Consider the following 20,246-nt stretch of genomic DNA (forward strand, 5'->3'; position numbering starts at 1 on the left):
CACACAGAGTTCTAGCAGCAGACACATCTCTACAGCAACTGTTAAGAGGAGACTTTGTGCATCAGGCCTTCATGGTAATATTGCTGCTAGGAAACCACTGCTAAGGACAGGCAACAAGCAGAAGAGACTTGTTTGGGTAAAGAACACAAGGAATGGACATTAGACCAGTGGAAATCTGTGCTTTGGTCTGATGAGTCCAAATTTGAGATCTTTGGTTCCAACCACCGTGTCTTTGTGCGACTCAGAAAAGGTGAACGGATGGACTCTACATGCCTGGTTCCCACCGTGAAGCATGGAGGAGGAGGTGTGATGGTGTGGGGGTGCTTTGCTGGTGACACTGTTGGGGATTTATTCAAAATTGAAGGCATACTGAACCAGCATGGCTACCACAGCATCTTGCAGCGGCATGCTATTCCATCCGGTTTGCGTTTAGTTGGACCATCATTTATTTTTCAACAGGACAATGACACCTCCAGGCTGTGTAAGGGCTATTTGACCAAGAAGGAGAGTGATGGGGTGCTACGCCAGATGACCTGGCCTCCACAGTCACCAGACCTGAACCCAATCGAGATGGTTTGGGGTGAGCTGGACCGCAGAGTGAAGGCAAAAGGGCCGACAAGTGCTAAGCATCTCTGGGAACTCCTTCAAGATTGTTGGAAGACCATTTCCGGTGACTACATCTTGAAGCTCATCAAGAGAATGCCAAGAGTGTGCAAAGCAGTCATCAAAGCAAAAGGTGGCTACTTTGAAGAACCTAGAATATAAGACATATTTTCAGTTGTTTCACACTTTTTTGTTAAGTATATAATTCCACATGTGTTAATTCATAGTTTTGATGCTTTCAGTGTAAATGTACAATTTTCATAGTCATGAAAATACAGAAAAATCTTTAAATGAGAAGGTGTGTCCAAACTTTTGGTCTGTACTAATATATATATATATATGAAATCAGAATAAGCCTTTTCCGTTTTAGGTCAATTAGGATTACCATAATTTTTAATATTTGCCAAATGCCAGAATAATGAGGTAGTCGGCTCCTCTCAGTTAGGCAGTGGACAGCTGGCTGTCAGTCAGTATGACATCGGTAGTAACGACCCGTCGACAGAGCGGAAAAAAAGCTGCTGCTTTGTCAAGATGATGTCAGCGAAGCCGCTGAATGGCCGGCAGAAGTGGTCCATGGTTCACCTTCCCGGTCCCTCATTAGTTCATGGAGTCGACTAAGCCGCCGTGTGGCCAGGGTCGGTCCGGGTAGGCACTTAGTTACGCCCCTCTGGTCCCTCCTTGTATCACAGCACAGAGGTTCCACCACCCGTATCCGTAACAGTTTGCACAGGCCATGGAATCCGGTGGCTCCCAGGCTCCTTCGCTCTTCGCCTTTGCCAGAGATCCCAACAGGATACTATCCTGTCCTATCTGCGGAAAGTCAACTCCCGCTTGGACGCGCTGTCAACCCCGACTTTGTCTGCCTCTAACCAAGCAGCACCCGCTCCGGCGGCACCTCAACCCAGTGGCGCTGTGGCATCCGGCTTAGGACTCTGGCTATCTGCTCCTCCATGTTTTGGTGGTGACCCTGCCCTATGTCGGCGCTTCATTAATCAGTGCACGCTGCACTTTGAGCTCCTGGCACACCAGTTCACCTCCGACCTGGCCAAGGTGGCATTCATCATGTCTCATCTCACCGGAGAGAGGCGTTGGCGTGGCTTAACCCTCTGTGGGAGAGAGGTGATCCTCTGGTGTCCGACCTCCAGGCTTTCCTCGCGGCTTTCCGTAAGGTGTTCGATGAGCCCGGATGAAAATCTTCGACTGCTTCTTCTCTGACTCCGCCAAGGGAGTCTCTCTGTGGGACAGTATGCCGTGCATTTCCGCACCCTCGCATCTGAACTTGCCTGGAACAATGAGGCTCTGGTGTCCACCTTTTGGGAGGACCTTTCCGGACGGATCAAGGATGATCTAGCCGGTCTTGACATACCTCCCTCTCTGGACGACCTGGTGTCATTAGCTACATGGATCGACATCCGTTTTCAGGAGCGTTCTAAGGAGGCGACCCATGAGAGAAGATCCTGCTCCTCGCACCTACCTTCTAAGGGCCAGTCTCGCAACCAGCATCCCCTCCGGTGTCTTCTCCAGAGTCTATGCAAATAGACCAAGTTAAGATAGTCAAGTCTCGCCAGGAGGCCCGCCGCGCCGAGGAGAGTTGCTTCTACGGTGGCAGTATAGCGCATCTAATCCGCTCCTCTCCGGTGAGACCGGGAAACTCCAGTGTCTAGGACCTCTTGGAGACGTCGTCCTAGGCAAAAGTTCTTCCTCTCCGCCCTTGACTCTGTCCGTTTCGGTTACCAGTGATAGACTGCCTATCTGGATTACGGAGCCGCTGGTAACCTCATTCAACAGGCTGTTGTGGAGCGATATCAGATTCCTGCCATACGTCTGGCTGATCCTTTAGCGGTTTCCTCTGTGGATGGAAAGCTTCTCTCTGAGACCATCTTGTTTGTCACTGAGCCTGTAACTCTTCAGGTGGGAATGCTACATTCGGAGAGGATCTCCTTCTACGTGCTGTCCGGTCTCTCTCATCCCCTCTTGCTTGGCCTGCCTTGGTTACAGAGACATGAGCCCGTCCTGAATTGGAGCTCGGGTGAGGTGCTACGCTGGGGTCAGGAATATCATAAGTCCTGTATGGTTCTGGTTCGTTCTGCTCGACCTCCGTCTACTCCAGCTAACCTACCTGGCCTGCCGGCACCCTACTGGTCATATGCGGACGTCTTTGATAAAAAGGAGGCAGAGACACTACCACCTCATAGGCCGTATGATTGCCCCATCGACCTAACACCTGGTGCTTCACCTCCTCGCGGGCGAATCTACCTCTTGTCACTGGCCGAGACCCGTGCTATGTCTGAGTACATAGAAGAGTATCTTGCTAGGGGAGTTATCCAGAAAACCATCTCTCTGGCTGGAGCAGGATTCTTCTTCGTCAAAAAGAAAGACTGCTCTCTTCGTCCATGTATCAACTATAGAGGCCTAAACCAAATTACCATCAAAAATAAGTACCCCCTGCCTCTCATCTCGGAGCTGTTTGACCGCCTAAAAGGCGCGAAGATCTTCACTAAGCTCGATCTTCGTGGGGCTTACAATCTGATCCGGATTCGCCAGGGAGACGAGTGGAAGACTGCATTCAACACTCGTGATGCCCTTCTGTCTCTGTAATGCTCCCGCTGTCTTCCAGGAGTTAGTGAAAGACATCTTCCGAGATCTCCTGTATTCCTGCATGGTGGTGTACCTGGACGATATCTTGGTGTTCTCCCCTGATCTGCCCTCTCATCGAAGGCATGTTCGTCAGGTACTGCTTAGGCTCCGAAAGAATCGCCTGTATGCAAAGTACAAGAAATGCCTCTTTGAGCAGACCTCCCTACCATTTTTGGGGTATATCATCTCTGAGACCGGACTTAAGATGGATCCCGAGAAGTTGTCTGCCGTCTTAAAGTGGCCCCGACCTGAGGGGTTGAAGGCTATTCAGCGGTTTCTCGGATTCGCTAACTATTACCGCCTTTTCATTCCTCATTTCTCCTCCCACACTGTTCACATCTCTGCTCTCACCCGTAAAGGGGCAAATCCCAGGGAATGGACTTCCGAGGCGGAAAGTGCCTTTGTCTCTCTTAAGCAAGCCTTCTCCTCCGCTCCAGTGCTACATCGTCCATATTACAATAAACAGTTCTTCCTGGAGGTTGATGCCTCTTCCTCCGGGGCCGGAGCAGTGCTCACCCAGAAATCCTCGTCCTGGCGAATGGTGACCTGCGGCTTCTTCTCCAAACTCTTTTCTCCGTCCGAGCGCAATTACTCCATAGGTGATCGAGAACTGCTGGCCATCAAATTAGCGCTGGAGGAGTGGCGCTACTTGCTTGAAGGGGCTCTTCACTCGGTGGTCATCTAGGTCATGTACACTGACCATACAAACCTCGCTTACTTGCAGACCGCCCAAAGACTAAATCCGTGTCAGGCTAGATGGTCTTTGTTCTTTGCTCGTTTCAGCTTTACTCTTCATTACCGCCCGGCAGACAAGAATATTAAAGCTGACTCTCTGTCCCGCTCTTCCTGTCTACCGACCAAGAGGAGGAGCCTCTACACATCATTGACCCCTCCAGAATAATGACTGTTGCTCCGCTAGACCTGTCTCATCTACCTCCTGGTAAGACCTTTGTAGTGGCTCAGGATCGGAAGAGGGTCTTACTCTGGGGTCATTCGTCCCAACTGGCTGGTCATGCCGGCCAGAGGAAGACGCTTCTGCTCATTGTCCGACATTATTGGTGGCCCACCCTGTGCAAGGATGTTGCGGATTTTGTTGCGGCTTGTTCCTCCTGTGCCCGTAGCAAGATACCTAGCCACCTCCCAGCTGGTCATCTTCTTCCTCTCCCCGTGCCTTCCTCTCCTTGGCAACACATTGCTATGGACTTCATCACTGATCTTCCGGTATCTGCCGGTTCTACTGTCATATGGGTGGTCGCTGACTGCTTCTCCAAGATGGCTCACTTCATTCCTTTGCCTGGTCTTCCATCCGCACTTGTGCTGGCTAAGGACTTCATCCGTCACATCTTTCGTCTCCACGGCTTACCCCTCCACATTGTTTCGGACAGAGGAGTTCAGTTCACTACTCTCTTCTGGAGAGTCACGTGCAAGCTGCTGGATGTCACTTTGGAATTTTCTTCTGCCTATCATCCTCAGTCGAATGGTCAGGTGGAACGTATTAATCAGATCCTTACCAGTTTTCTTCGGCACTTTGTCAACGCTCACCATAGTGATTGGGAAGAACTTCTGCCTTGGGCCGAGTTTTCTTATAACAACTATGTGAGTGAGTCCTCTGCTAAGTCTCCTTTTTTTGTGGTTTACGGTCAACACCCCCAAATTCCGTTTCCCGTCTCTTCTTCAGTGGACAGTCCTGCCGCGGAGTCTCTCGTCAGTGACTTTTCGTGATTTGGGAAGACACTAGATCTGAGCTTCTTCAGTCTTCCGAGCGGATGAAGAAGAATGCTGTTAAGAGATGTCTGGATCCGCCTCTATTTCATCCGGGAGACAAGGTCTGGCTTTCCTCCAAATATGTCCTACTCAAGATACCATCATACAAGTTGGGCCCACGGTTCATCGGACCTTTCGAAATTCTGAACCAAATAAATCCAGCGCGTACGAGCTGAAACTCCCTGCCTCCTTACGGATTCCCAATTCCTTTCATATATCTCTCCTCAAGCCTGTTGACCTTAATCCTTTCTCTGACGATCCAGGTACCACCCCAGCTCCAGTCTCCGCTGAGGACGTCTTTGAGGTAGAGAACATTTTGGCCATCAAGAGGGTAAGAGGAAAGACTTTCTTTCCTGAGGAGAGGTCTTGGGAGCCCAGGGAGAACATTCATGCTCCTCGTCTTCTAGAAAAATTTCTTGCGGGTTTAAAGAAGAGGGGGCGTAAAGGGGGGGTACTGTAGCGTCGGCGTCTCTGCCTCCTCCCTCACCGCCGCTGTCCCGGTCCGGCATCCTCCGGCTCGCCTGCTGCATCTGCCCGGGGTGCGCGCACCACGTGCAGTTCCCCGGGCACTGTACTTAGGGCACGTGCGCTCCCTCCCTCTTTAAAGAGCCGCGCGCGCCATCCTAAAGAGTCCCCGGCCAATGTCCGGAGGACTGCCCTTATATAAGATACCTCCTCCAAAATGGAGGTGCCTTTGTCAAGGTTGTTGTTTGTGTGCTAACACTCTCTCCAGCCCTCAGGTTCCAGTGCCCGCCAGCCTATCAGCCGTGCCCGCCAGCCTATCAGCCGTGCCCGCCAGCCTGTCTATCAGCCGTGCCCGCCTGCCTGTCTATCAGCCGTGCCCGCCTGCCTGTCTATCAGTCGTGCCAGTCTGCCCTGTCAATCAGCCGTGTCCACCTGCCTGTCTAGCAGCCGTGCCCGCCTGCCTATCAGCCGTGTCCACCTGTCTGTCTATCAGCCGTGCCCGCCTGCCTGTCTTATCAGCCGTGCCAGTCTGCCCTGTCAATCAGCCGTGTCCACCTGCCTGTCTATCAGCCGTGCCCGCCTGCCTGTCTATCAGTCGTGCCAGTCTGCCCTGTCAATCAGCCGTGTCCACCTGCCTGTCTAGCAGCCGTGCCCGCCTGCCTATCAGCCGTGTCCACCTGTCTGTCTATCAGCCGTGCCCGCCTGCCTGTCTTATCAGCCGTGCCAGTCTGCCCTGTCAATCAGCCGTGTCCACCTGCCTGTCTAGCAGCCGTGCCCGCCTGCCTGTCTATCAGCCGTGTCCACCTGTCTGTCTATCAGTCGTGCCCGCCTGCCTGTCTATCAGCCGTGCCCACCTGCCTGTCTATCTGCCTTACCCGCCTGCTTGTCTACCCGCATCACCTGCCTGTCTACCAGCCGTGCTCATCTGCTGAGCCTGTCGGCTTCGGCCATCAGTCCCGTGGGAGTCGTCTGCTTCCACACGAGGTCGGTCCCAGAGTGGCACCTGATTCACCTTCCCGGTCCCTCCTTGGTTCACGGAGTTGACTAAGCCGCCGTGTGGCCAGGGTCGGTCCGGGTAGGCACTTAGTTACGCCCCTCTGGTCCCTCCTTGTATCACAGCACAGAGGTTCCCCCACCCGGATCCGTAACACTCAGCACAGCTCTTATATCACACAGGAGGTCCCCGCCCACCAGACAGGAATGAACAGAGAAATTCTGACATATTTACAACATGTTTTCTTTAAATGTAAATGATGAAATAATTTAAAAAAAAAGCCATGAATGTGGAGGTATTCTTTGCTGGAAAGTTATCACGGTTTATTTAAGTGACTGGCACTTGAAGTTATGTAAAGTGTTCAACTTTTGGCTGTAGGTCTCTTTTCAGTTTTGTTTCCAGGTCTACATATTCAGTTTTGTGGGGGCGTTTCCTGAGAACGGGATTTGGGTGTGCACATTCGTGCTGGGAGGGACATCAAGAAAAAACACATGTGTAAAACCTCAGGCTTTCACACTGGGTTCACCTTGTGTTTGTGCTTTCAACAGGTTCTAGGAATAAAGAAAAAAAAAACACAAAAAGTTTTTCTTTATAAGTAACCTGATTGGTTGGTAGGACAGGCATTTCCTTGGTGCAGTGGTGGTCTAAGTGTAGCACAATTGGGACCACAGCTGTAGCCTCATGTTGCATTAGTGTCTTCGGTGTGCCGTGGGGAGGTAGTCTTATATGCACTGCCGTTCCCGGCTTAGTGACTGACTGTTTTTCATATATCCCCTTCTCTTTTTAAGAGGAAAATGACTGAGCATGTATGGACACCACACCTACATATTGCCCCAAACTGTGACATTTAAAGGTGTTGCCCACCACTCGGACAACCCCTTCTCAATCCATATGTAAAAACGCTTATACTCACCTTTGGTGCCTGTACCACTACAGTGGTGTCAGCTCTGCCTCTCCCTGGCATTGCGTAACATTTTTACGTCACACCATCCTTGCAGCCAATCAGTGGCCGCTTCATTCTCCCCTCCTTAAGATGTATCACATACAGGAAGCGGCAGCTCTCACTTCTTCCGGATGTATGTGATTTGGCGTCGGGAAAGCCAGTGCTGACACCGCTGCAATGGCGCCGGCACTGGAGATGAATATAAGTGGTATTATGTTACTGGGTGCAAACATACGGATTGAGAAGGGGTTGTCCGAGTAGTGGACAGCCCCTTTAAGTCTTGCTCTAGAAACCATTAACACCCAAAAAAAATCTGACACAACTACTTTTGGGCAGGGTTTGCCTACCAGTGTTTTCTCATCATCATAAATGCACAAAACAAGCACATGAAAAACTTTGCAGCCTTATTAAAAATCCTCTCCGTTATCATGAAGAATGTAGGTATATTTAATTCTATAGTTTACTGCATGGTGCTTAGGTTACCGACCACCTCTGCAATTTTATCAACAGTGGCTGATTTCCTAGGCTAGGGGCTGTGTGCTTACAAGCCCTTTGTTATAACGTTTACAAGCACTGCTCTTGTGCCCCTCCGATGTTGCAGAGGCAAAGCTATCTCTGCTTGCAGCATTGGAGAGAGCGCAAAGTTTGTTCCAGCAACTCAGCCATGTCGTCCCAAACTGTCAATGATAAGGTGCACATCATCCCTCAGAAAGCTGGGAGGTAGGGGAGTAATACACTCCTGAAGAACCATAGTGTGAAAAACCCTTTCAACCTCGCTCCTTTTGCAGCCATGTTGCTAGGATTGTTCTGGCAAAATCGATCCTGTTGGAGATAATTCAGTTATGCAAACCAGAAACATAGGACCTCAATTCAGAAAAATGTAGGTGGGCACAGCGGGAATTGTGAATCCAGGGGCCGCAGGGTGAATACCTAAGGGCCATATGCAGCCCCTGAGCTGGCAGTTGCCCTCCAATGCATCATTTTGTAGGAAGTTTCTCCAGTATATTTTTCTCATGGGACAGTACTACAGCACCCAGTCTAGGCTACCATACAGATTTAGCCTGACTCAGCCACCATGCTGCGTTATTTTACAGCAGGTGTGCGCTTTACTGTACACCGCACAAGCAATTATACAGACGTTATACATCTTCCTCTCATCCCGACTGCATTAGAAATCCATTGTGTGGAATACATCGGCGTGACGAGACATTTATATGGCTTTTTATGATTTTGCCTTTTTCCCCCAGCTCATCCATTAGCTTTTACAACACCCAGGTGTGCAGCTGATGATAACGCGATGAATTATCATCTCATCCCCCTGCGAATCTGTCCTCACTCCCCTTCAGCGTCTCACTCTACTCGTATTCTTCCAGGTGTTTGTCTGTCATGCACGTTTCTACCGCCATTCCGACTCCTTTCCACATTTTAACAGCGTGAGGGAATCAATGTGAGAAGTCTTTCTACACATTAAAATGAACCCAGCTAACATCTGTCATGTGAATAGTCTGTACACCTCGCTATGAGAGTCTGAGTAATGCACATATTTAATATATTCCCCATAACATAATTTTATTCACGGACATTCATCTTCTTGTGCTCACAAATAATGCTGCCACATACAATATGAAGTAAATGTCAGCTTCAGTATTTAATGTGGCCAGGGCAGCTGAATTTAGCGTAGGTGGCCATTCTCTGAGCAGACTAATAATGCATTGCATTAGAAAATTGTGTTTAATGTTCCTGAAAGGACACTCCGAAAGATGGGATGCATTATTTCCAGGTGTGTTATACTATGTGAACCCATATTTTATTCTTAGCTCGATATCCTAGCTGCCTGGATTGTCCTTTTAGATTTATTTGTGATAGTGCACAGAGAATACCAATAATCAAGTGCAGGAATGACTAGAGAAGAGCTTTGTTGTTTTCTTGTTTAGGGCAGTGGGGTTTGTAAAATCTTCATATTTTTCACTTTTGTCAATCAACCTGCGTTTGGTCAATAATGTTTAGCTTCTGGTTACTTGTAGACAGGATCGACATCTCATTGTAGCCTACAGTACAGACCAAAAGTTTGGACACACCTTCTCATTTAAAGATTTTTCTGTCTTTTCATGACTATGAAAATTGTACATTCACACTGAAGGCATCAAAACTATGAATTAACACATGTGGAATTATATACTTAACAAAAAAGTGTGAAACAACTGAAAATATGTCTTATATTCTAGGTTCTTCAAAGTAGCCACCTTTTGCTTTGATGACTGCTTTTCACACTCTTGGCATTCTCTTGATGAGCTTCAAGAGGTAGTCACCGGAAATGGTTTTCACTTCACAGGTGTGCCCTGTCAGGTTTAATAAGTTGGATTTCTTGCCTTATAAATGGGGTTGGGATCATCGGTTGTGTTGTGCCGAAGTCTGGTGGATACACAGCTGATAGTCCTACTGAATAGACTATTAGAATTTGTATTATGGCAAGAAAAAAGCAGCTAAGTAAAGAAAAACGAGTGTCCATCATTACTTTAAGAAATGAAGGTCAGTCAGTGCGAAAAATTGGGAAAACTTTGAAAGTGTCCCCAAGTGCAGTTGCAAAAACCATCAAGCGCTACAAAGAAACTGGCTCACATGAGGACCGCCCCAGGAAAGGAAGACCAAGAGTCACCTCTGCTTCTGAGAATAAGTTTATCCGAGTCACCAACCTCAGAAATCGCAGGTTAGCAACAGCTCAGATTAGAGACCAGGTCAATGCCACACAGAGTTCTAGCAGCAGACACATCTCTACAACAACTGTTAAGAGGAGACTTTGTGCAGCAGGCCTTCATGGTAAAGTAGCTGCTGGGAAACCACTGCTAACGACAGGCAACAAGCAGAAGAGACTTGTTTGGGCTAAAGAACACAAGGAATGGACATTAGACCAGTGGAAATCTGTGCTTTGGTCTGATGAGTCCAAATTTGAGATCTTTGGTTCCAACCACCGTGTCTTTGTGCGACGCAGAAAAGGTGAACGGATGGACTCTACATGCCTGGTTCCCACCGTGAAGCATGGAGGAGGAGGTGTGATGGTGTGCGGGTGCTTTGTTGGTGACACTGTTGGGGATTTATTCAAAATTGAAGGCATACTGAACCAGCATGGCTACCACAGCATCTTGCAGCGGCATGCTATTCCATCCAGTTTGCGTTTAGTTGGACCATCATTTATTTTTCAACAGGACAATGACCCCAAACACACCTCCAGGCTGTGTAAGGGCTATTTGACCAAGAAGGAGAATGATGGGGTGCTACGCCAGATGACCTTGGCCTCCACAGTCACTAGACCTGAACCCAATGGAGATGGTTTGGGGTGAGCTGCACCGCAGAGTGAAGGCAAAAGGGCCAACAAGTGCTAAGCATCTCTGGGAACTCCTTCAAGATTGTTGGAAGACCATTTCCGGTGACTACCTCTTGAAGCTCATCAAGAGAATGCCAAGAGTGTGCAAAGCAGTCATTAAAGCTAAAGGTGGCTACTTTGAAGAACCTAGAATATAAGACATCTTTTCAGTTGTTTCACACTTTTTTGTTAAGTATATAATTCCACATGTGTTAATTCATAGTTTTGATGCCTTCAGTGTGAATGTACAATTTTCATAGTCATGAAAATACAGAAAAATCTTTAAATGAGAAGGTGTGTCCAAACTTTTGGTCTGTACTGTATGTCATGTATACTAAATACAGCGCATACTATGTGATTCATCTACACACTCCAGAGTCTTAGTGTAGTTTTATGTGATGAAGATTCAGTGTTTCCCCTACCTCCTGCTTGTGATAGGTGTCTCCATGTCAGCGCTTACAAGCAGGAGGCTGGGAGGTCAGTATGAATCTGGACCTCACAGAATACACAACTAACTTCGTTAGGTAATGATGTCATCTTGTAGCTCACAGGAAGTTGAAATACTGACTTCCTGTCTGCATATTAGAGCATGTACTGGACTGGTGGTCAGATATCACACAGCTGACTACAATTACGGCTTCAAATGTATGGACGAAACATATCACACAGCTAAAATATTGCAGTTGAGTTAGAATTATTTAACATTATTTTTTGCTGAAGTGGTACTTTAAGAAAGGAAAATGAAGAATGTTCTGTCTTAAGAAAAAATCTTTTGCTGCTGAATCTGAGATGAAAGGGGTGATTAAAAAGATGATTTGTGCATCCACCAGCTGTCATGCAGAACGTTGGGAGCTGAGATTTTGCGAGAAGGGTGCACATTATGAAACCCCCTGCATTGGGCAGTAAGAGAACTTGTCCGGACCCTTATATTACGTCCTGCTTATTGCCGGTATTGGTAATTGTAGTGAAGCTAGAATCGAATCTAGCGGCAGCAATGATTGCGTTCAGCTCAGAGTAGATTTATTAATGCTGACAAATAGAGCAAATATGAGCCAGGTCTACTCTACAGTAAATTTGGCTCCATGGCTGTAGGGGAAATTCCCTGTGACATTATATAATAGGATTACCTGTGACCAGTACATAAACCTACATTATATCTAACATGCAACTTGTCAGGAGGTAGCAAGTACCCCAAATCAGATCTACCTGTTGGGACACACGGACCATTATTATATTTAGCTGGCCTTAACCCGTAGATAGCTGTCGACCTTCTCTTTCATTTGACTTCCCCATACACGTGCGCACTCAGCTCAGTGTGTTTTCAGTTGGAAGAGCACTTATCTCCTGTGGTTACAAAGGACTGGGCAGGTTGAACTCCAACATGCCTTATCCTCCTTTCTCCCCAAATCTGCTGTCTGGGAACAGTCAAGCAAATTTCTTCCTATGTCACAGGCTGTACATACTATAACAAAGCCCAGCAATTATTTTTTACTTTTTTTTTTTTAGCTGAGAAGGATGATTGAAGGTTATTTTGCGGGTGCTGAATCCAAAAATGGCATTGGTAGTGTCGTATTGGATTTATTTTTTTAGGAATCTCAAGTAATGATTTCCTATCAATATGTCCTTTAGCTGATAAATACTGCAGGGTTTGGGTTATCTTTCACCCCGGCAGGCTGTGCTGCCTAATCCAGTACTGCAGCATGTGAACTCAGCCTAATTGTTGGTGCAGCAATCATCATTACCAAGCCATTGATTGACAGGAAATAATTTGCTAACCCCCTAGGATCTGAAGTCATTTTTGGCAGCAAAATATTTTTATTTTTAATCCTGGCTTTCCAAAGCTGATCACTTGTAGAAAGGATAGGCATCTCATTGTATCTTATGTGTGGTAGATTAGCTCACTTGGTTGCACATAGAGGTAGACACAGGAACATAAACCACGACGTTAGCAAAACAAACCCGGCCTAACAGGAGAACAAAACATAACGTTTGGCACAGTCCTTGTTGCTACTGGTAACCTCAGGAACAAAACAACACAAAGTTTAGCTTTCCTTAACATGAACACCACAGCTCCAGAGCTTGTGCCTCCAGGCCCTCACCACACCAAATGCTCTAAAAGGTTGGGAACTTATCTTCTGAGTTCTTCCCTTTCTACAGGAGTTTAATCACCCTAGCACTAAAGATGGCTGATTAACCCCTTTATATACTTCATGTGCTGGAACACCTTTTCTATGTTTATACACTGCTAAAAAAAATAAAGGGAACACTCCAATAACACATCCTAGATCTGAATGAATGAAATATTCTCATTGAATACTTTGTTCTGTACAAAGTTGAATGTGCTGACAACAAAATCACACAAAAATCATCAATGGAAATCAAATTTATTAACCATTGGAGGCCTGGATTTGGAGTCACCCCCAAAATTAAAGTGGAAAAACACACTACAGGCTGATCCAACTTTGATGTAATGTCCTTAAAACAAGTCAAAATGAGGCTCAGTATTGTGTGTGGCCTCCACGTGCCTGTATGACCTCCCTACAACGCCTGGGCATGCTCCTGATGAGGTTGCGGATGGTCTCCTATGGTATCTCCTCTCAGACCTGGACTAAAGCATCCGCCAACTCCTGGACAGTCTGTGGTGCAACGTGACATTGGTGGATGGAGCGAGACATGATGTCCCAGATGTGCTCAATTGGACTCAGGTCTGGGGAACGGGCAGGCCAGTCCATAGCTTCAATGCCTTCATCTTGCAGGAACTGCTGACACACTCCAGCCACATGAGGTCTGGCATTGTCCTGCATTAGGAGGAACCCAGGGCCAACCGCACCAGCATATGGTCTCACAAGGGGTCTGAGGATCTCATCTCGGTACCTAATGGTGGTCAGGCTAGCTCTGGCGAGCACATGGAGGGCTGTGCGGCCCTCCAAAGAAACGCCACCCCACACCATTACTGACCCACTGCCAAACTGGTCATGCTGAAGGATGATGCAGGCAGCAGATCCCTCTCCATGGTGTGTCCAGACTCTGTCACGTCTGTCACATGTGCTCAGTGTGAACCTGCTTTCATCTGTGAAGAGCACAGGGCGCCAGTGGCGACTTTGCCAATCCTGGTGTTCTATGGCAAATGCCAAGCGTCCTGCACGGTGTTGGACTGTGAGCACAGCCCCCATCTGTGGACGTCGGGCCCTCATACCACCCTCATGGAGTCGGTTTCTAATCGTTTGTGTAGTCACATGCACATTTGTGGCCTGCTGGAGGTCATTTTGCAGGGCTCTGGCAGTGCTCCTCCTGTTCCTCCTTGCACAAAGGAGGAAGTAACGGTCCTGCTGCTTGGTTGTTGCCCTCCTATGGCTCCCTCCACATCTCCTGGTATCTACTCCATGCTCTGGACACTGTGCTGACAGACACAGCTACCCTTCTTGCCACAGCTCGCATTGATGTGCCATCCTGGATGAACTGCACTACCTGAGCAACTTCTGTGGGTTGTACTGTAGACACAGCCTCATGCTACTGTACCTCTAGGGGTGAGAGCAATGGCAAAATGAAAAAGTGACCAAAACAACAGCCAAAAAGGATGAGAACAGAGAAATGGTCTGTGGTTACCACCTGCAGAACCACTCCTTTATAGGGAGTATCTTGCTAATTGACTATCATTTCTACCAGTTGTCTGTTCCATTTGCACAACAGCAGGAGAAATTGATTCACAATCAGTGTTACTTCATAACTGGACAGGTAGATTTCACAGAAGTGTTATTGACTTGGAGTTACATTGTGTTGTTTAAGTGTTCCCTTTATTTTTTTTGAGCAGTGTATTACTGGAGCTAGCAATCTCAGTGCTACACATCTTCCTTCCAGTACTTTGCCAGTGACTTTGTCACATATGTTATATATACTGCAAAGTCTCATTGTATTCTATGTGATTCATCTTCACTCTCCAGAATCTTAGCGTAGTTTGTATTTCTATGTGATGAAGTTTCAGAGTGTTTCCCCTACCTCCTGCTTGTGATAGGTGTTTCCCCGTCACCTCTTACAAGCAGGAGTCAGGAAGAGAAGTGTGAAGTTGCACCTCATAGGATACACTGTTTTTTATCCAGCACTCACAGATAGTATAGACAGTCAGTAAGGGTAGCTGTATCACTGCATCTAGTCATTGTGTTCCTTGTGCCGACACCAAAACGCTGTTACGACCGGAAGTGATGCCGCTGGTGTGCATGATGGAGGGGCTACCAGGCAATCAGGGCATTTGGCATAATTAATCCATGTCAATAAGTCCAACTTCACATGTCCGAAAATCACGGTCCGAGTTAGGACGGCAATGTCCACCCCACCCTGTGGTCTCCTAGCCCAAACTCAACATCCTGATTTTTGGACTTGTGAAATCTGCCTAGGTTACGTAAGTTCCAATTTATGTATTTTCTTGGCTGGACAGCCCTATTAATCTTTTCTGTGCCTTTTCTTCAATGTTCTCTTATTTTATTTTCTGCGTTACCTTCACCCTGGTAACCCCCTGCCGCCCTTTAACCAGTCTAAATATATCAGATACGCTGACACATCACACAGCCATCTGTGAGCCAATTACATCAAAATTATGTTTTCAAAGATCATTTCCAGAATTATTTCAGACACACAAGGAACACATTGCAAAAAAATAAAATAAAAAATTCAGGATCACATAAAAGCATTCTTTCCACGGCACAAATTTACTTGACACTTGATACGTAGGAAATTAAGCGAAAAAAAAAAACATACAAAGAGTCAGGTAAATCTTTTTTCTTTTTATTGAATGTGTTTCCATGTCGGAAAGGTGTTTACAAGGCAGGAGCCTGCTCCTTCGCCACAAAGAAAAAGGAATTTAGGATGTGGTGTAAGTAGATACAGTAATTGCTTCATTGATCAGAGTTAGAATGTCTAAATAAAATATTCTGGGAAGGGTGGAGAGGGGTAAAGGTTTGGGTGGGCATCAGGACTCACAAGGCACTGTGCAGAAGAGGGTGGACAGTAAGGACATTCATACAGAGCCGAGGAACGCCAACCTGCAGCTGATATTTGTAGGGTTGCTGCATTCCACTACCAAGTCATCCCCCATATCCCATTCTTAAAACTGGTGCTTTTCCCTTTTGCCATATCTTGTAATACTGTTGTCAGCAGGTACAAATTAGAGGAATTCTGAGTCCCTCTAGAACCTCCTTACCGAAAAATGTTCATAACCGGAGAAAATGCACCCAAATTTTATCCCAAATTATGTAGAAATGTGAAGCACATGGTGCACATTTAGGCTCGGACTGGCCCACAGGAGAACAGGGGAATCCTCCGGTGGGCCCCTATGCAGGAATGGGCCACCACCCATTTATATATTTATATGAGCAGTACTTGGCACGATACACTTTGTTCACAATATACAGGCAAAGGTAACATCTTATTCATTTCACAATTTACCCAGCTTATTGTTAAAGCCATATTTGCAGCCGAAAAGTGGGGCCCTGGAGTTGATGTTACTGGTGGGCCCTTGGTACCCCAGTCCGACACTGTTGACTCAAAATGTATTATAGGTTTTGGAGACTTTTTACACTTAAGCTGTAAAGTGCCATTTTGAAATATGCTGCAAATATGCTGTATAATTCTCAAAATTCATTAAAGCGAGCAAAAGATATTGGTGTACAATCATAGATGTCAGCCAATTGGATGTATAAGGCGTCATTCACATGTCAGTCTTTCTCGTACGAGTGCTAACCGTGTTTTTCACGGTACCTATAATAGCAAATAGGACCGTTCACACGTCCGTGATTTTTCGCGGAGACAAGTGTCGAATCAAAATTGGCAATGCAAGTCTATGAGCCATCTGAGCGCTCTCCGTTTTTCACAGACTGCTAGATAGGAAAAGATAAAGAAACGTTTTCTCTGCTTATCTGAGAAAATTTGATTAAACTTTGATCAAACTCTGATGATAAAAACTGACACTCTAAACATACTCTGATGAAACGCGGACCAATTTTCTCGTATGAGGAAAATGAATGATATGTGAATGACCCCTATTGACATGAGAAGGGATAACTTATTGATTGCTGGGGGTCCAACCGTCGAGACCCTTACTGATCTTGAAAACTGACATAAATTTCCAGCAGTCCCGAAACAAATGAAGAGAGCAGTGGTGCGCATCTCTATTCAGTTTTGAAGATTAGTGGGACCGCCAACAATCAATGAGTTTTCTCCTATCCTATCAATAGGGGAAAAGTTATATTCTTGGTACTACCCATTTAATACGTAGCAGGTTTAATTAAAGGGATATTCCGATTTCTGATATGTACTGCATACGCATCTCTTTTCGATCACTTCAATTGGAGGTCCAAAAATTACCAAGCAAACAGTTATCCTTCCATTGGCAGCACATGCTGGATATTCTCAATATAAATAAATGTCTGATAGATGCAGGTCCCACCTCTTGGTCTAACGTTTGTATTGAGAATAGGGTCCCCCCATTCACCATCCTGGGGGACCAGGTAATGCACAATTTTGCTCTGTTATTTTTGGACCTCCAGTAGTAGTAAATGAAAAGAGATGCACATTCGCTACCACCTCTCAGTTCACAGCTGCCTTGAGGTGGGGGTTGGAAAGGTGTGGATATGCCATAGATGTTTGAGAAGGGAACAGCCCTTTAATTCATGTAAAAGGAACTTATATATAAAAAAAAATTCTACATTTACTGCATATATCTGCCATAAATTTTAAGATCAAATATTAATCAAATTTAATCAGTGCTCTGCACCCCTCACAAAGTGTAAAAAGAAAAGGGGGAAAAAAATAAGAATTAGCTCAAATCTTTGTCCAAATAATCAACAGCCAGTTATTTCCATTCTGGTTACACAGTGGAAGTACGCACCACAGTAGCAAATCGTCTGTTTACCTCCATTTTTAATCTAATTGCCCACTGGATGCGGCACATTTTTCCTGTTTACCAGTTTCCATAAAAGCCATAAAGAAGTTTTATTCAGTAGATGAGTTGATGTGGGGATTCTGAAGCAACGGGCACGAAGAAAACATCTGTGTCGACCAAATATTCTATACATATGATACACACTAAATAAACAAGTACATAAACGTTCTAACGGTGGTTAAAATCACAGATATATTACTACAGAACACACATTGTATTACACACCCCGTCACTGCGAGCAGGTCCTGTCTAATGCATGATAATAGAAGATAATATACCGGCTTGTATGTTACACAATTTTGCATATCACAACACTTTTTACACAATGAGAATGAAGTTCTCGAGTCCGTAGATTTTTTTTTATTTTTATTTTTTTCATTAAAAGGCAACATATGCCGTGTCGCGCTGTTTGGCAGAAGCCGGGTTACTGTACAAAGCTCTGCAGGTCTTCATTGCTAGATACATACAGTTCCATAGAATGATCCGCAAGCGATCGGATCAGTTCGAAGGTGCTACAAATTGGGGGCAAATACTGTAGGTTTTCTATTTCTTTTTTTTATTATTATTATTTTTTGCCCAGTATAAATTAGCAGCTTCCTTTCTTTTTTTTTACTCTTTCAGGAATTAAGTTTGTCCCGTTTTGAGAGACGTTAGCATTTTGCAATGTGATGTCTTAAGATCCCGAGAAGATTTTTATTTTTTTTTTAAACCTTTTTGAAATTTCTTACGATTTGAGGACAAAAAACAGTACATATATTTTTCCCATTGAAGATCCATAACAGAACTAGGAGTCGGACTTTGGGGAAACAATACGGATCACAAATAATAAAGTTAAAACCATCTGGTTTCTAGAGTTTAAACACATTATAGGCCTCATAAATGAGTGACACCAGGTCACAGCTTGAGAACGATCATGGTCCTTCTTAAATCTTTCTGTGTTTTGTCATTAAGACGCCGTTGACCCCAATAATGGAGATCTGAAGATTGAGATCAGTGTCTAACATGCTTGCGGGACGAGTTGGCTGCCAGGTCATGGACAATTTTGGCGATTTTGTCTCTTGCTTTGGACATTGCAGATCTAATGATGGACTATTAATGTTGTAACCCAATCGGTGGGTGAGTCCTTCTGCATAGGTGGATCTTGCCTAAGCTGCACCCTTGCTCTCACCCAGACTCTCAATCTTGGATGAGGCCGACGTGTTGCGTAGTTCCAAGCATTGGAGGTTGTGTATATATACAGAATTAAAGTTCTCTTTTCAAGACAACCCTCACGGTTTTACACATTTTCCTTTCTTTTCTTTGCGCTGTAGTTTCCGCAGGCGCCTGGTCCAAGCGTCCCTCCATTGGATCACCATGCTGTTTTTGTCAGCTGTAAGTCCCGGCCTTTCTCCTTGACCTTCGCCACTGCCCATCACTAAGTATCGGCGGCTCAGCAAGATCTTTGGGCATTTGCAGGAGAGATCTTTTATGTGTATCCAGAGTACACTATCTCCACGTTTTACTCTGTCATCTCGGCATTTGTAGACCGAAAGGACGTTGACGGTAAACTTCGCCCAGGAACCGACCATCTCCATCTCCAAAACATTCACCTGCACCACTGTAGAGAAAAGATTTAAAGAAAGTTCTCGTTATATATATATCTTATGGGGTATCACAAACTTGACGAGTTATTTTCATTTGGGATATGCCATAAATGTCCAATAGATGGGATCTATATTGAAAACAGGACTCGGTCAAAGCTTCACTGTCCGTGGAAAGGTGTCTTTTGTGTGCAAATGATAAGAGAGAACGTGCAGCCATCCTTAATATCCTTCTTGTCACCTATGTGATATTTGTGTTACACACCTGTCCCAGGTGCTGCTCCCTTCACCCCACTCCGGTAAACTCTCTTGTGGTTCATGTCGGTCTTTGCAAGGAGCCCAGCGCGCTCCCATATGATCATCTACCTGTCTCTTGTTATTAAGACTCTTTGATTTCATGTTCTCGGTTTTCTGCCCACCTGTGGCTTACTGGAATTCTGCTTCCTGTTCCCAGTCTCCCAGGACCTCTGCCACCTGTCCCTGGTCTCCTATCCACCTGTAGCTTCCAGGACCCCTGATACCTGTTCTCGGTCATTCATAACCTCTGCTACCTGTTTCCGATCTTCCAGGACCTCTTCTTGTTCCCGGTCATTCAGAAGCCCTGCTACCTGTCTGCAGTCTCCAGGATCTCTGCTACCTTTTCCAGAACTCCTGTCTGTCTGCAGTCTCCTGTATCTCTGCTACCTGTTTCCCAACGCCCGTGGCCTGTGTGCCCACCCGGACCTTGGTCTTTGAGGATCCACCTCACCTGGTGAGCGTACAAATCTTTCAGATGGATTTTGCCACTTTGTGGGAACCTTTAATGTCCTACCAGAAAGAGAACAATAGATAGAGAGCATGCACCTTCCACCCATCCAACGACTGCAGCGAGTGACTTTGGCCCTTTTTTCTCCAGATAGTTGCGAGTCCCTGTTGTTGTCCCGCAGATATACCATAAATGTCTCAGATAAAACAGCACTTTTAAA

At 46.0% G+C, this 20,246-nt stretch overlaps 1 protein-coding gene across 1 annotated transcript in view; it reads right to left on the bottom strand.

Moving 5' to 3' along the window:
• Positions 1 to 15,525: 15,525 nt before the first annotated feature.
• The window catches only part of NTN3 (netrin 3), a 71,615-nt gene continuing 66,894 nt past the window's right edge, over positions 15,526 to 20,246 (bottom strand). The window contains exon 7 of the mRNA XM_073648212.1: positions 15,526 to 19,298. Coding sequence (XP_073504313.1) covers positions 18,970 to 19,298 — 329 coding nt within the window. The 3' untranslated portion in view covers positions 15,526 to 18,969. The remainder of the gene's footprint in view (positions 19,299 to 20,246) is intronic.

This window comes from Phyllobates terribilis, unplaced genomic scaffold (genome assembly GCF_046119375.1).
Source record: "Phyllobates terribilis strain yellow unplaced genomic scaffold, ASM4611937v1 Scaffold_9__5_contigs__length_417890890, whole genome shotgun sequence".
Classification (NCBI taxonomy): Eukaryota; Metazoa; Chordata; class Amphibia; order Anura; family Dendrobatidae; genus Phyllobates; species Phyllobates terribilis.